At 41.8% G+C, this 16110-nt stretch overlaps 1 protein-coding gene across 1 annotated transcript in view; it reads left to right on the top strand.

Moving 5' to 3' along the window:
* ttn.2 (titin, tandem duplicate 2) overlaps positions 1–16110 on the top strand; it is a 228147-nt gene that overhangs the window by 100924 nt on the left and 111113 nt on the right. Inside the window, exons 94-114 of the mRNA XM_080290745.1 lie at positions 29–136; positions 220–315; positions 737–781; positions 2537–4180; positions 4678–4728; positions 6235–6630; positions 6729–7007; positions 7344–7613; positions 7736–7875; positions 7973–8099; positions 9048–9314; positions 9444–9710; positions 9966–10229; positions 10779–10918; positions 11080–11206; positions 11304–11570; positions 11706–11972; positions 12192–12458; positions 12930–13069; positions 13183–13309; positions 15205–15347. Coding sequence (XP_080146871.1) covers positions 29–136; positions 220–315; positions 737–781; positions 2537–4180; positions 4678–4728; positions 6235–6630; positions 6729–7007; positions 7344–7613; positions 7736–7875; positions 7973–8099; positions 9048–9314; positions 9444–9710; positions 9966–10229; positions 10779–10918; positions 11080–11206; positions 11304–11570; positions 11706–11972; positions 12192–12458; positions 12930–13069; positions 13183–13309; positions 15205–15347 — 5432 coding nt within the window. The remainder of the gene's footprint in view (positions 1–28; positions 137–219; positions 316–736; positions 782–2536; positions 4181–4677; positions 4729–6234; positions 6631–6728; positions 7008–7343; positions 7614–7735; positions 7876–7972; positions 8100–9047; positions 9315–9443; positions 9711–9965; positions 10230–10778; positions 10919–11079; positions 11207–11303; positions 11571–11705; positions 11973–12191; positions 12459–12929; positions 13070–13182; positions 13310–15204; positions 15348–16110) is intronic.

Below are 16110 nucleotides of genomic sequence, written 5' to 3'. Positions count from 1 at the left end.
GAAATTCCTGTATACTTTTTACTTTAAGTGAGCAAACCACAAGCTGCTGTTAAAGATCAAGAAGCTGCCAAAAAGCCTGAAGTCACTGATAATGCCAAGTTGAAAAAGACAATTACTCCACCAGAAGAAAAGCCAGGTATTCAGACAGTGATTCCAGCTTTGAGAAATATTACGTGCTTTGGTGATTATACATCAATTCTTTCTTTTTTATACTTAAAGTGGTCGTGACAAAGCCCGTTATGGCGGCTGAAGAACCAACTAAGATGATTGCAGAGGAGGAAAAACCACTAACAAAAAAGATATCACCTGGAACAGGTAGAGGACTGAGATGGAAATGTTCTCTTTGTTTAAGGTCTCTAGTCTGTTCCAGTTTCTTTTTTTAAACTTCTTGTTTGATAACAGCAATTTTATTTATACTCCACTGTGTATGTGTACTGGTGTTGCTATGAGTCTTTCTTATGTTGGAGGATAGGACCCTTAGCCAAAGTAAAGCCTCTCTGTCTGTTGTTGCAGTGTTTGTGTCTGTTGGTGATTGAATTCAACATAAGCTACTGTGTCCTTGTACTCAGCCTAACTTCATTTCATTCTTTGTGTTTATTTACGGTGTTATTTCTTTTCTGTTGCTCTTCATCTAAATGATAGCACAGTGAATTCTTTGCTCTGCACGTGAGTCACATCTGTGTTTGTGTCTCCTCCACATTAAGTTACAACTTTTTGAACTATGTTTTTATATTAGATGAATCCAAGGGGCCAGTCCAAGCACCAGGAGGAGTCAAGAAAGGTGGGAGTACACTCAGTATAGAGCTACTAGCATGTATGGAGTAAACATGTCTCAAAAGGGTTACAAATGGTGTGATCCACAAGCTTACACTTAAATGTATAAATGTGTACAATTATTTGTGTGTAACTCTTTAGGACTCACAAGCGTGTGCTTCAGTCCACACACGTACAAAACAATTTGAACACACATCAAAAACACAAATTCAAATACACAAGCCTGGATAAATGTAATGATCTGCATGCAGTTTATTAAGTTCAGCTTCATAAATTGGATACGTTTGTCTTTCATAAAGCTCCCACTCGTACAAAACCTTAAGTAGGAGTGCACGAATCACCTGATATGCACAGATCACGCCGCATGCCTATGTGGGCTGCCAGCTTCACATGGATCCACAAACACAAGCGCTGTCAACGTGCTGGTGTAAAACAGGGACATCCTCTATAGTCCTTTTTGTTCTTTTTTTCAAATGGAGTGGTCATTGTTCTTCTAAATAAACAGAACAACTTGTCACCCCTCTGCTAGCAAACATAGATTACAGATAACACAGCGTAGCCTGTAAATATTAATAGTTTAAATAAGCTGCTGCTACATGCTGGACAATCTGCTGGGAAGACTCATTCAGTGCTCAGCTGCAGATGGGGGGACATCATGGTTGTACATCACTGTGGATCATTCTCTGGAGTGAGTATGTGCTAAATAATCTCTGTATATTTTAAATAATCATATAATCCAGGTAATGTGGAATAACACTTTCATGTTAATCCTACCATTCTCTAATAACAGTAGGTTAACATTAATGTTAGCTTAATGACTAATTCTTAACTTTTCAGGATGTAGCAGCAGCTTATTTAAGTGATATATTACCTTTTATAGGTTACTGCGTTGTGTCTGTAATTAGTGATGAGTTGTTCTGTTTATTTAGAAAAGAAACACCCACTTCAAGTAATACAGAGGAAACCCAGACGTCCCAGTTTTGCACTGGGACGTCTGAACGATCTGTGAGAAGCTGGCAGCCTGAAATTTATCTCAAAACCTCACGTGGGCATGCAACATGATCTTTGCGTATCAGGCGATTCATGCACTCAAATTTAAGGTTTGGTAAGTGCGCAAGTGAGAGGATATGTCTAGTTTTAGATGTTTGTGTGCACAGAGAGCTTTTGAAAGAGAAAATGATCCAATTTGTGAAGCAAAACGTAATCACAACGTAAATGATCAGTATTTATTCAGGTTTGGGTGCAGGCATTTGTAAAATAGTTGGAGGTGTGGTCAAATTGCTTTGTCTTTGTGGATTGAAGCATGCTCGCATGAGGTCTCAAAAGTTAGCATTTGTAGCCTTTTTTGAAACCTGTCTCCAAATGCACGTATATAACCATGCATGTATACCTCCTATATCTGTAACTTTTCAGTCATCAGTCCAACACTGTTTTTTTTAATTAAGCTGATCACTAATTTGCAAATTTCCTATTAGCTCTACTAAATGCAACATTAAACTTTCTGTCCTTTGTTGGAGAAACTGGAAATGTCCCTGTCATCTTTTGTTTGTTGTTCTTAAATCATTCAAAGTTATCTTCCTAAAATCCCTGATTACATTTTTATCCCTTGTATATTAATATTTATTTATTTATACTCTTTTTCACGAGTTGCTATTTTCTTTGTTTGTACAAATTGTGATATGAGTTTAGTTTACTGACACTAAACTGTATTATACATACAGCCGATGTTTAACCAAGTAATATGAAACGTTTGATGCCTCAGAAACACTTCTACACAAAAAAGGTCAAAAGGTCAAATTGGAAGAGGATGTGACGTTTGAGATCCCCACGTTGAGAAAGACAACCAGGGTCATGAGAGAGGTGGAAGAAGAACAAGAGATTATCATATTGAAGAAGATCCCATCAGTTCCACAAAAAGAGCCTGAACAAGAGGAATTACCTCTGGTCACCAAGACCACAGTTGTTAATGTTGAGGAGATGGTACATAAAGAAGAAGCTGCTGAGATTATGTTTGTCACCACGAGATATGAGGAGGAGAAGAAGCTAAAAGAGAAAGCAGATGTGGTGAAAAAGCCAAAAGTTATTCAACCTAAAGAAGCAAAGGAACAAAAAGAGACTCCTAAAGATGCGTGGACCCGGCAGAAGCCTGGCCCAAAAGATGAGAAACCCAAAGATACCATTTCTCTGAAGAAAACTCCCAAGACACCTAAGGAGGAGGAAAGTGCCCCACCCAGTACAGCCCTAAAGAAAGTTAAAAAATTGCCTTTGGATGAAGTGGAACCAGAAGTAGTCAAACTGAAACCCTTCGAGAAGCCTCTTAAACCAGCAGAGGATCCAGAGAAAGACAAGAAGGAGAGGCCAGAGAAGGACACGTCACCTTTTCAGAAGGGGGAAAGGCTTCCCAGACAGGTGGAAACCACAGAACCTCCAAAGCAATCTGAGAAAGAACCTGTTGAAGTAAAAGAGCCACCAGCCAAGGTGCCAAAACCAGGAGACCAAAAGAAATCTCCAGAGAAGGAGCCTGAAGAGGACAAAAGGCCAAAAAAGGTGAAGAAGATTCCAACAGTGGAACCAGAGATAGAAACAGTCAAGTTGAAGCCCTTTGACAGGCTGGCCAAACAGGCTACAGAGCCTGAGAAGAAACCCGCAGAGGAGAAAGAAAGGAGGCCAACTGATGATCTGCCAAAACGTCACACAAGTCCAGCTGAGACCCCTGAAGAACGGAAACAACAGGCTAAACCAAAGAAACCTGAGATCCCAGAAGCTCCAGAGAAGAAGCCGGTGAAACCGGAGAAGGTAGATGTAGCTCCGTTGGAAAAGACCATACTTCCTGTTCCAGCCCCCGCTGAGAAACCTGAAAAGGTTCTCGAGGAGAAAAAACCTCTGCAAGTGAAGAAAAAAGTGTTATCAAAGGAAAAAGAGGAAGTATCTCTAAAACCTGTAGAGCAGCTCAAGAAGGTAGAGCTCAAAAAGACTCCCTCCCCGAAAGTTGAGAAACTTAAAGAAGCAGAGACAGTTGCAGCTGAGAGAAGGCCAAGTCTTGACAAACTCAAAAAGCTTCCTAAAACTGTTTCACCCAAAGAATCTATTGAGGATGTGATTCTAAAAAAAGTCCCAAAGAAGCCTTTGCAAGAGGAAGCCAAGGTTAAGGAACCGGCAAAGCCTGATGAAGGAAAGCTTCCCTTGGTAAAGGAAGTCTCTCCTGGAGCCGTGGAGATGAAGAAGGTTGCCACTCAGGCAGAGGAGGAAGTATTTGAAGAGGAGTTTGAAGCTGAGAATGAGGCTGTGCCAGAGGGAGAGGAGGCATGGGGCTGGGAGCTGGTTCCAGAGGAGAGTTACGAGCTAGAGGACTGGGAAGGTGAAGCAGAGGAAGGTGCTGTGAAGGTTCCAGGGGTGGCCAGGAGAGGTGAGATGGTGGCATCTTCGGTGACAACCAAAAAAGAAAAAACCCTGCCTCCCTGCCATCAATAATATCCACTCATCTTCGCTTCCATAACCTCATTTTCCCTCCATCGTATTTTAAGTGTGATGCGATTTCTTCATCTTTTCCTTAGACTTGTGTAATCATTCCGTGTCCGACTGCCGGTCACGTTTACCGCTTTGTTTCATTTTTGTTATGTCGTTTATGTTTCTGCTATTTGACCATTCTCCATTATGTATTGTCCCCACTCATTGCATTCGTCTTTGTTCTTCCATTTATTTTAATTTTAATGTATCGTCTTCCTCATCGTGTTTTTGTCGACCCCCATGTGAGTGTCAATACTTCATAAACTTACCATCAGAACCATTTCATAATCCCCAGTCCATTCACTACACTGGATTTCCTTACCCTGGCATGTTTAGCATGATAAGTATGTATGATTAGCCTGTGAGCATAAAATAATTTATATTCTTCCTGAACAGAGGGACAACCAACAGAGGAAGCAGGAAGAGGTAGAGGTAGAGGGCTGAAACGTAAGTTTTACCTTGATAAAACAATGGTGTTCCAGCAAAACCAATGTTATTGTTTATCCAGAAAGGATTCACAGCGCTTCATTTGTTCACAATTTGTCACATGACAGCATTATTCAAAAATGGATTAAATTCATTGTTCACTTAAAAATCTGAACCCAGTACACTTTAATGACAAAGCCCAGATGTCCCAGCTTTACACTGGGACATTGAAACACTGCTGGCAGCCTGCAATTTGTCTCAAAACCTCACGTGGACATGCAACGTAATCTGTGTGCATCAGGCTATTCATGCACTCAAAGTTAAGGTTTGGTAAGTGAGCACGTGAGACGTTATGTGTCGTTTTAGACATCTGTATGCACAGCAAACTTTTTGAAAGAGAAATTGATTCAATTCGTGAAGCTAAACTTAATGAGTTGTGCATAAATAATCGGTATTTAGCCCTGCTAAATGCACTGTTACATTTTCAGTGTTTTCTTTGAGAAGAATGTCTTTGTGCTCTTGTTTTGCCTTTGTCAAAATAAATTAAATTAATTTGTTACCTTAAAATTTGACACATAGTACCCAATAGTGACAAAGTAAAAAAGGTTGCTTTGAATTATTCCCATTTGATTCAGATTGAAAAACAAAAACATGTACATAAGTATTCAGAGCCTTTGCCATGGCACTCAGACTTGAGCTTAGGTGCATCCTGACCACCTCCCAGATGTTTCTTACCACTTCCAGAAGAACAACTGGGCCTGCATGGTAGATGGTAGCACATGACAGCCCACCTGGAGTTTGCTAAAAGCCACCTGAAGTGCTGTCAGACCACGAGAAACAAAATTCTCTGGTCTGGTGAACCAGACTTTAAACTATTTGGCCTGAATGCCAAGTGTCATGTCTAGAGGAAGCTAGGTATCCCTCATCACCTGGCCAATGCCATCACTACAGTAAAGCATGGTGGTGGTAGCATCATGCTGGGGGATGTTTTTCAGCAGCAGGAGCCTAGTCAGGAAAGACAGTACAGAGACATCCTTGATGACAGTTTGCTGCAGAGCGCTCCGGACCTCTGCAGCAAAGGTTCATGTTCCAACAGGACAACACACCTGGAGAGATCTGAAAATGGCTGTGAACCACCCAAGTAACCTGAAGAATGGGAGAAACTGCCCAAAAATCGGTGTACCAAGCTTGTAGCATCATACTCAAAAAACCTTGAGCCTGTATTTGCTGTTAAAGGAGCTTCAACAAAGTATTGAGCATAAATACTTTGATGTAAATTGTTGGGGGCTTTTAAGAAACTTGAGAAAAGTTTCTAGCTTTTGTCAGTTTGCCAGTTTTGTGGGTTATTCTGTGTCAAACCTTGAGGTGAAAAAAAAAATGGATCCATTTTGCTGTAACATCACAAAATGTGGGACAAGTAAAGCGCTGTGAATACTTTACTGATGCAGATACAGATATGATGACGTGAGCATGCCATTCTATTTTCAAATGAAATGTGAATTGATGGTCTTCAATTTGTTTATTCAGCTAAGCAGACCCCATCTCCTGGAGAGGGCAGGGGTCGGGGGCTGAGGCCTGGTGGGAAAGGACCACCACCACCAGAGGAACCTTTTGCAGGGTTCAAGCTCAAAGCTGTCCCGCTGAAGTTTATCAAAAAGCTTCAGAACATTGTTCTGCAGGAAGCCGAGTCTATCGGCTCATCTGCTGTCTTTGAATGTGAGGTCTCACCTTCCACTGCTGTTACTTCTTGGATGAAAGATGGTAGCAATCTCCGTGAGAGCCCCAAGCACAAGTTCACTTCGGATGGCAAAGATCGCAAATTGAACATCATTGATGTCCAGCTGTCTGACACTGGGGAATATACGTGCGTGGCCAAGAACGCTGGCAAAGAGATATCTTGCACCGCCAAGCTTATCGTTGAAGGTATAATAATGTTTTGGCAGTCCTGAGATGCACAAAATGTAACCATTGGAATCCCCTCAAATAATGTGTGATGTCTCTGCTATTTTGTCATGTTAAAGAGCTACCTGTGAAATGGATCAAAGAACTGGGAGAGGAGACATCAGCAATCAAGGGTCAGCCTCTGTATATGACCTGCGAGCTGAACAAAGAGAGGGATGTGATATGGAAGAAGAATGGTGAGGTCCTCAAGAAAAAGGAGGGCAAGATTCAGATCAATATCATTGGTATGCAGCACGCGGTGACCATCCAGAACTCCACGGAGGAGGACGCCGGTGTTTTCTCATGTGAAGTGGCTGGACAGGAAGACGTTAAGACTACAACAAACGTCAAAGTGATTGGTAAGCAGAATGAGACGTGCTGCACGCTCCTACATGTCTCAGTACACATTTTTATCAAATTTTGTGGCTTGTTTGTAGTTTGCCTAAACAAACATAAATATCATAACATTATTATGCATCTTTATATCCTATTGAAAAAGATTGCCGCAAAGTGTCCTGCAGCTAAATGTGATTTATTTCCACAGCTTGGACATTAAATAGAGATCCTTGGAATTTTCAAACTGAGTATCGCTTAAAATTTTAACCACGTTAAGACTGAGCTGATTTTGTCATGCAATGTTTTATTTGTGCAAATTCTGAAACATATGATTGTCATTGACTCTCAAAATTCAACAGAAATTGTCAAAGACTGGATAGTGAAACCACTGAGAGATCAGCATGTAAAACCAAAGGCTGCTGCAACATTTAAATGCGAGCTTTTCAAGGAAACTCCCAACTGGAAGTGGCTCAAAGGAGAGAATGAAGTCCAGCCATCTGACAAGATTGAGATCAAGAAGGAAGGAAAGGAGCTGACGCTCGTCATTAAGAACTGCCAGCCTGATGACGTAGCAGAATATGCGCTGGAGGTGGAAGGACGCATCTACACTGCCAAGCTAACACTTGGAGGTTCATCCATTTACTTACTTATATCCATAGTAACTGTAATCATTTAAATCATTGCAATAGTTTTCTGTTGCTGATGCATAAGATTTAATATTGAGTACTAATTTCTAATAATGTGTTCACAGAGCGGGAGGCTGAGATCCTAAAGCCTTTGGTCAGCGTCGAGGTGGTTGAGAAGGAAGATGCCATGTTTGAGACTGAGATTTCTGAGGACGACATTCCTGGGGAATGGAAGCTCAAAGGAGAGGTTTTGACCAGATCCCCGGTGAGGCACAAAGGGCTTGTCTTATATTGCTGCACATGTAGTCTTTAATTTGTATGTTCACTCTTTATTCGCGAGTATATTGTAATGTTTTCACCAGACATGCGACATCCAAATGGAGGGTACAGTGCGTAGACTCAAGCTAAAAAACTGCCAGCTGGACCAGGCGGGAGAAGTGACCTACACGGCTCTGAACGCCATAACCAGCGCCATGCTTAATGTCAAAGGTAAGGGGAACTCCTGTAACCAAGAACTGCAAATTCTGTGTGCTGTAAAAGTGTCCTGTAAAAATAAAGGTGTGAGGTCTTAACCGAGGCGTCCTGTGAGAGTGGACCTTACACCTTTACTGAAAAGGATCGACAACTCAACTTGATCATTTGTGCCACTATATCAGTCTGGTGTGGGATCTTAGCTATTTTCACTGGTTGAATTGGTGTGCTGTATCTGTTGTTGTTGTAAAGTCTTGTACTGGAAAATATAAAGTATAAATGTGTCAGATTTTGTCTCCCTCTAAAGTTTATTTGTATCTTTTATGGTTAAATGTTCTATGTTAAATCTGTGGACATGGACAGTTTATTAGTTAGCACATGTTAGTGAATGTGTTACGGGACTCAATTTGAAAGGGACTTGGTTTTAACAACAGCAGTGGAGTTCTGCAACAAATCATTGATTTTCCCTGGCAAACATCTGCTGGAGTGCAGACTTTAAGAAGTGGACAGAAGACACCTCTTATTTGCCTTCTCTGGGAACTATGTTCAGAAGATGTTTTTTCTACCCTGTGGCAAAACTTGAATGTGAATATTTTGAATTCTTGTTACTAACAACATGGTGTTCCTTAATAATAACTTCAATATAGGAGGTCCTTCAACACCTTGTGAGAAAGAGGACTGATGTAGTTCAAGATGGGAAGAACACTGTGAGCTGGCAACAGCACCTTTGTTGTCTTACTGACCATTTTAAGCACTTTGGAGTGATCTTCAGTTTAGTCAATAGCAAGAAGTAACTTAGTGTTTTAATAGTCCCTGATACTACGTGCTTCCTGATTCGGGGTAATTATACAGCTAGAGGGACATTTAAAGAGATACAGAAGGTACAGCGACCTCAGGCTGTAGACTCCAGTCCTGTTGTTGTGTTCTGTTGTTGACATATTGTGCCTATGTCACTTTTTATCTCAGAAGTCGAAATGGACTTTGTTGTCCCGCTGAAGGATGTTTCTGTGCCAGAAAAGAAACAAGCTAAGTTTGAATGCACCATCACAAAAGATGTTTTTAAAGTCATGTGGTATAAAGGGGCTGACATCATCACCCAAGACCAAAAATATGACATCATCGACGACGGAAAGAAGCACATGCTGATTATAAACTGCTGTGAGTTTGATGACGAGGACGAATACATGATTGAAGTTTTAGGCAAAACCTCAAAAGCTAGACTCACAGTGGAGGGTAAGTAATGGTCCACGTTTACTGGAAAAAAGGCCAGAACACGATTGTTTTCACTGCATTCATTGTCTTGGTTACCCCACCATCATATGAGCTAACTCATATGACCCTGTTTTATTAATGTAATTGTAGGTATCAGGCTGAAATTTATCTCACCAATAAAGGATCAAACTGTAAAGGAAGGCAAAACAGCTCGCTTTGAGCTGGAGCTTTCTCACGAGAACATCCCCATCACCTGGTACAAGAACGACAACAAAATTCATCCGAGCAGAACTGTTGTCATTCACGTGGATGGAAAGAAGCATGCACTAGAAATGAGAGAAGTGACTCTAGATGATATCTGCCAAATTAAGGCTGAGGCCAAAGGAATTCTTTCCATGGCCAACCTGACAGTTATAGGTAATCCAAGAATAACGACCTGTCCTTTCTGTCCTTATTGTCAAGTGTGTCGTCCTTCCCACAGCTTTGTGTACACTTTGTCCATTGTTGTGTCTGTCTGGGTCTACAAAAGTACTGTATCCTTGTCTCTGTGATATATACGAAATCATTTTTTGTGGTTTTCATTTGTGTTTCTCGTGTGTCTTCACTGTCGTGTTTTGTGCACTGTATATTTGTGGTGTATTGTGGAATTACCCAAAAATATTCCCATTCTAGAGGGAGATCCGTACTTCACAGTTAAGCTGCAGGACTATACTGCAGTGGAGAAAGATGAGGTGGTTCTAGATTGCGAGCTCAGCAAAGATGTCGATGTCATGTGGTACCACAATGAGGCCGAGATCAAAGCTTCTAAGACGGTGAACATTAAAGCTGAAGGCAAACGCAGAGTCCTCATAATCAAGAGAGTTGGGGACAAAGACAAAGGACAGTACCTATGTGACTGTGGAACAGACAAGACGACAGCGACTCTTCACATTGAAGGTAAAGACCCAGAAATCTCTTGATTTTGATATTCGGTCATTTTGAGGCAGCTTCCTTCCCTTCTTGATACTCGTCTTCACTTGCACAGCCCTTGCATCGCGTCCTATCGCTCACTCTTTTTTGCAATTTTTTACTTGAAGCACTTCACTTTCCAATCAGCGTTTACTGGTTTTTTTTCCGTCTCTCTCCATTAACAGCAGAAACTGGAAGACTAAAAACTAGAAGATTTAAAGTTTCCAAGGAGCTAAACTGTATTCGAATCTATGTGTCAGTCCTGTGGTGTCGTTGTCATGTCGCTGACTTCTGGTTATGAGATTTCCTTTTCAAAACACATCACTTATTGTCTTTTGAAGCACTTTGTCACTTTAGTAATCACACAGTTTCAAACTGGATCAAATCATCACAACATTTTATTACCGGGACCACGAGGCACTGGTTTCTGTATGTGTGTCTGTCTGATGTTGACTTGTTTTTGTGTGTACATTGTGTGTACATGTTTGTATATGTTTATATGTTTATGATTTCTTTGTCCCCTCTTCAAAACGTCAGCTCGTCACATAAAGGTGGTTCGGCCGATGTATGGCGCTGAGGTGTTTGACGGAGAGACAGCTCGATTTGAGGTTGAGCTCAGTGAAGACGATGTCCATGGCCAGTGGAAACTGAATGGGGAACTCCTCAGTCCATCCACTGTATGTCACTGCATCTCAGCAGATATTCATTTATCTGTGGTTTCATTCTTTTACTTAAATCTAGATGTCGATACACTAGTAGAGATAAACCGTAGTTGTGTCCTCATCACGTTTCTTTCACTCTCACAATTTTGCTGAAAACGTTTGTTGGCCATCTGCAGGATGTTGAAATCGTGGAGGACGGTGCCAAACATACTCTGGTCTTGTACAACTGCAGAGTACCTCAGACCGGCGAGGTCATGTTCACTGCTGCTAATGCCAAATGTTCTGCTAACCTGAAAGTGAAGGGTGAGCTTTCCACCTTCCTTTTTTTGAGTCAGCGTGGAAAGTCTCTGCCCACTCAGATATTTTGATTTTTTTATTAACTATCTGTCTGAATCAACAGAGGTCCCAGTGTCATTCATTACACCTCTGGCTGATGTACATGTGTATGAAAAGGATGAAGCGAAATTTGAACTAGAAATTTCCCGGGAGCCCAAAAGCTTCCGTTGGCTGAAGGGATCTCAAGAGTTGTCAACAGATGACAAGTTTGAACTCCACGTGGAAGGAAAGAGACACAGTCTTTTTGTAAAATCTGCCAGATATGAAGATGAAGGTAAATACATGTTCGAGGCTGAAGATAAGAGGACATCCGGAAAGTTGATTATCAAAGGTAAACAAAGTTGGATCTCTTTAGTGTTTTTAGGAGAAGATTTGTTTGGGTACGTGGCTGAATTCTTCTTTTGCGTGCTCGCTAAACTTTGTATGCCAAAAGCCTTTTAACGACAAACGCCACATTTCTTGTCAGGTATTCGCCTTGCATTTATCAAGCCAATAAGAGATGTGACTGTAAAGGAACGTGAAACTGCAGAGTTCAGCGTTGAACTCTCTCATGAAAAAATCCCAGTCGTCTGGTACAAAAATGACGTCCGTTTGCACCCCAGCAAAGTGGTGCACATGTCCGAGGAAGGAAAAGTGCACACGCTGGCCTTCAAGGAGGTCACAATTGATGACACGTCTATGATCAAAGTGGAGGCGATGGCCAAGACTTCAGAGGCCATGCTCACCGTTCTCGGTTAGTATCGTCCCGCAGAGGGATGCATCCAGATTTCCATAAAGAATGTACTGAGTGCAGGACTCGTGTACTTGTTGCCATGAAAAAACTGCATCTTCCCCTTACTGTATTAAAATGGAATTAACGTGTGACATTTTTGGGTGAATGTATACGCTGCACTTGCCATGACTTTAGCCAGTGAATGTTTTCAGCTGATATAATCCTGGTGTCTGCCCACAGAGGGCGACCTGTACTTCACAGTGAAGCTCCAGAATTACACCGCTGTTGAGAAAGATGAGGTGATTTTGTCCTGCGAGTTGAGTAAGGCCGCTGCTGAGGTCAAATGGTTCAAAGATGGCGAAGAAATCTTTCCCTCCAAGAACATTTCCTTCAAATCTGATGGCAAGAAACATATGCTGGTCATCAAGAAGGCAGCAAAGAGCAACATGGGCGCTTACAGCTGCGACTGTGGAACTGACAAAACTACCGCTGACCTTAACATCGAAGGTAATACCTGTGGTGATCCAGCCCCTCAGACTCCACCGGGACTGCAGAGACAGGCCCCGCCCACCAGCATTCACCAAACCCCGCCTCCTGTTATCTCCATTTGTCCTGCACTACTGCAGCTTCCACTTTATTTCTAAATGCTTGTAAAAGTTATCATTATAATACTTGAGAATAATTCAACCTTGCACATCTTACAGTGCATGGTATTATGGATCTGTAGATGTGTAGATGTGGATATACTTTGAAATGTTTTATGGGGTTAATTATTCTCAAGCGTTCCTCAACTTCTGTTTTTACACAAATTGTAAGCTTGTCTTCTGATTTTAACTCTCCCGTCTTGTCCTATGTTTAGTTCATCTGTTACACTGTATCTGACAATGGGAAACTCTTTTCACAGATGTCGTCTAATACGTTTCCGTTCGCTTCCCTTCACTTGTAAGTCTCGCTAACATATTTTAACAAACTTTACAGAACGTGACATCAAGGTCGTCCGCCCACTGTACAGCGTGGAAGTTACAGAGACCGAGACGGCGAAGTTTGAGACAGAGATTTCTGAGGAGGACCTTCATGCCACCTGGAAACTGAAGGGCGAGACACTTCATCCGTCTGCTGTAAGATTTTACACCTATAAAATATAATTTCAACACATTTGTTGGAAATTCCATGAAAATGTTTTGAACTGGCACATTCATCTCTTGTTGGTTTGCACATTGTTTGTTCTCAGAATGTGGAGATCAAGGAGGAAGGAACCCGGCACTTATTGATCCTCTATAACTGCAAAATGGACATGGCTGGAAGTGTTGACTTTGCAGCAGCGAATGCCAAATCCTCAGCTCAGCTCAGGGTCAAAGGTGACTGAAACAAGTCTGAAGTCAATCACAGCGATTTTTGAAATGTCTGTGATAACATTTGCTAGTATGAAACTAAGGCTACGTTCACACTGCAGGTCTTGATGCTCAATTCCGATTTTTTTGTCTGCTCGTTCACACTACAAATAAAATGCGACAGCAAACGCGCTCTAGTGTGAACGCTCAAATCGGCCCGCATGCGCAAAAGAAGATGTCAGACACAACGCGCTCTGTTTAGACCCAGACCAAACTATTGTTTGACTGATGGCCCTTAATATAAAGACTTCAGACTTTACGTTTCCCAATTTTTGCTTTAAGTTATTTTGTTATTTCTTATTTACATAATAATGTAATAATGATCCTTATTGCTGTTTTAGAGGATAGCAGCAGATTTCTGTCAGAATCTGCAGATTATACAGGACAAATAAAATGTTCACGTTGTCTTCCCAACAGTTTCACTGACATCTACACTGGATGGTCAGGAAGTGTTCGCGATGTCTTCTGCGGCGCTGATAATTGGCGTCTGTCTTGTGTCAGTGACGTAAAAGGCGGATTTAATGCGACCTGACCATCAAACAGCAGTCGCTTTCTGAAACATCAGATATGTATCAGATTCAGCACCACATACGAAAGTGACCCAGATCGGATTTGAAAATATCGGATTTGTGCCGTTCACACTGTCACGCCATGATCAGATAGATGGTCGCATAGGGTCAGAAAAGTCGGATTTGATGCGCGTTCGCCTGCAGTGTGAACGTAGCCTAAAATTTCCTGAAATTCCTCCTCTTGATTTGAGTTATCAACCCATCCCGTGATCCTCTTCAGTAATAGAATTAACACAAGGAGCACTATTTGATCAGATGATAATTTGTTGTTTTTAATAATTCAATAAATAATTAAAAGTTAGTGATGCAGTTGTTTTAATAATATTTCCCTTCACATGATTCATTTTGATTGATCTTGTTCCAACTTGTCTCTGAACTAGAATTTAATTCAGTGCAATATTTAAATAACTCAGCGACTGATTGAAAGCTCCTATAATGGCGCAGGCTTACAAGTTTCTAGAATTAAAAACTATTTCATATTTTGCTTCTCTCTCACTTTTAGATTTATCAAATCAGTAAATGTTCAGAAATAAAAGAAAGTTCAGCAGTCCAGCTACACAATCATAAACAGTCATTCTTGTTCAGAGTGTAGGGATTTAAATGTGAATTAACTTTAATAGATGAGTCATTTTGATGGTGAGACTGCAAACTCTTCAGACTGACAGCTTTCTGATTGCATGAGCTGTCATGCTGCCAGAGTGCATTTCAACAGGCTGTAAAGGGGCCTTAATTCAGGCATGTGAAGAAGCCTGTTATAAATAATTGATGTGGCTTGTTAATCCACACTGACTTCCTAGTGCTCTGTATGTCCCGTGTTACCAAACTCCCCAGTAGTGTGACGTTGGGTAACTCCTGTGAGGACATTCACATTCTCCTTTTCCTGGGAAATTGCAATCTTGTGATTGACAGGAGCAGACCGGCTTCCCTCAATGGATTTGGCAGATGTGGGCTCTCAGCCTATCAGGCTCCTTAGTTATTTTTGAAGCCACATTCCTTATCTAGAGAAGGGTTGCAGTGATTGGCAGGGGGGAAGGGTAGAACCCCAACTCTCACTGGCTCTGCCTGCCGTTTACATCTGACAGTAGGATTCATGCTAATGAGCTTGGACACCTAATGCCAAGTCTCAGGGCAGCTTGTTTCAGTTGTCCAAGGTCTTGCACCAGCAGCCTTCAGCTCAAAACACCATGAGGAATAGACACTGAGGATTAGCCATGTCTCTCTGGGCGTTTTTTGGTTTTCATTGACCTGTTTTTCGGTCAGGGGCGCTAACCATGTTTTCTTCCCAATCTAAAGCCCGAGTGATTGGCCTCCAGAGGCCTCTGAAGGATGTCACCGTGACTGCTGGGGAGACTGCCACCTTTGAGTGCGAGCTGTCATACGAAGGCATCGCTGTCGAGTGGTTCCTGGGGGGTACAAAGCTGGAGCCAAGCGATAGAGTAAGTCTCAACACATCTGACTGAGCCCACGCAATGTTTCTTTACTGCGGACAGGATCACTAGGAGATTCGCTTCCTGAAACACAAGACCCATTAACATTCAGTTACAAACCACTACAGAAGTCCAGGCCTCATGATTGTGTCCCACAGCCAGAATTTCCCTTTCCATTTGTACACAATGTTCGTTTTTTGTGTCCAATGAACTGCTCTGGCTTCATATAAGGCTCTGCTGGTGTGGGTTTGGGATTCCTGGTTTTGAGATAACATAGGCAGGAAGGCTTTTCTGCCCCACAAGCGTTTCTGCAGGGTTATTTTTAACAGCTGAAGGAGGCTGAGGTGCAGGGCAAGTGGCAGCAGAGCTATGACAGCTACAGCTACAAAACACATGGACTGCTATAAGTGTTTTGCTTGAGCTGATGCACTTGCTGTTTCCACATTGTAATTCAGAGTTGAACAGTGAATAGTCCAGGCCCTGAAATGAAATCGAGTCATATCCAGATCCAAGTGTTTAAAGTTTGAAGTAACCCGAGAACGGCGTGGTCCTTATGAATCGTTCCCTCCTTCTCGGTTGCACTGCATGTTGCATGTTTAGCATAGGTGGAGGTTTCAGCCACAGTAGTAGCTGAAGCACAGAAGAATGTAAAGCTGAATGTTTCCTTGGGCTCAATGAATAGCCTTTCCATCTTAGCGCGTGTTTTTCTTGGGTAATACCAAAAGTGGCTGATTTGTTCAGCAGCGCATTTAAATACAAACAAACAGAAGAG

Source organism: Astatotilapia calliptera, chromosome 16 (genome assembly GCF_964374335.1).
Source record: "Astatotilapia calliptera chromosome 16, fAstCal68.1, whole genome shotgun sequence".
NCBI lineage: Eukaryota > Metazoa > Chordata > Actinopteri > Cichliformes > Cichlidae > Astatotilapia > Astatotilapia calliptera.
This window is presented reverse-complemented; position numbering and strand designations above follow the sequence as displayed.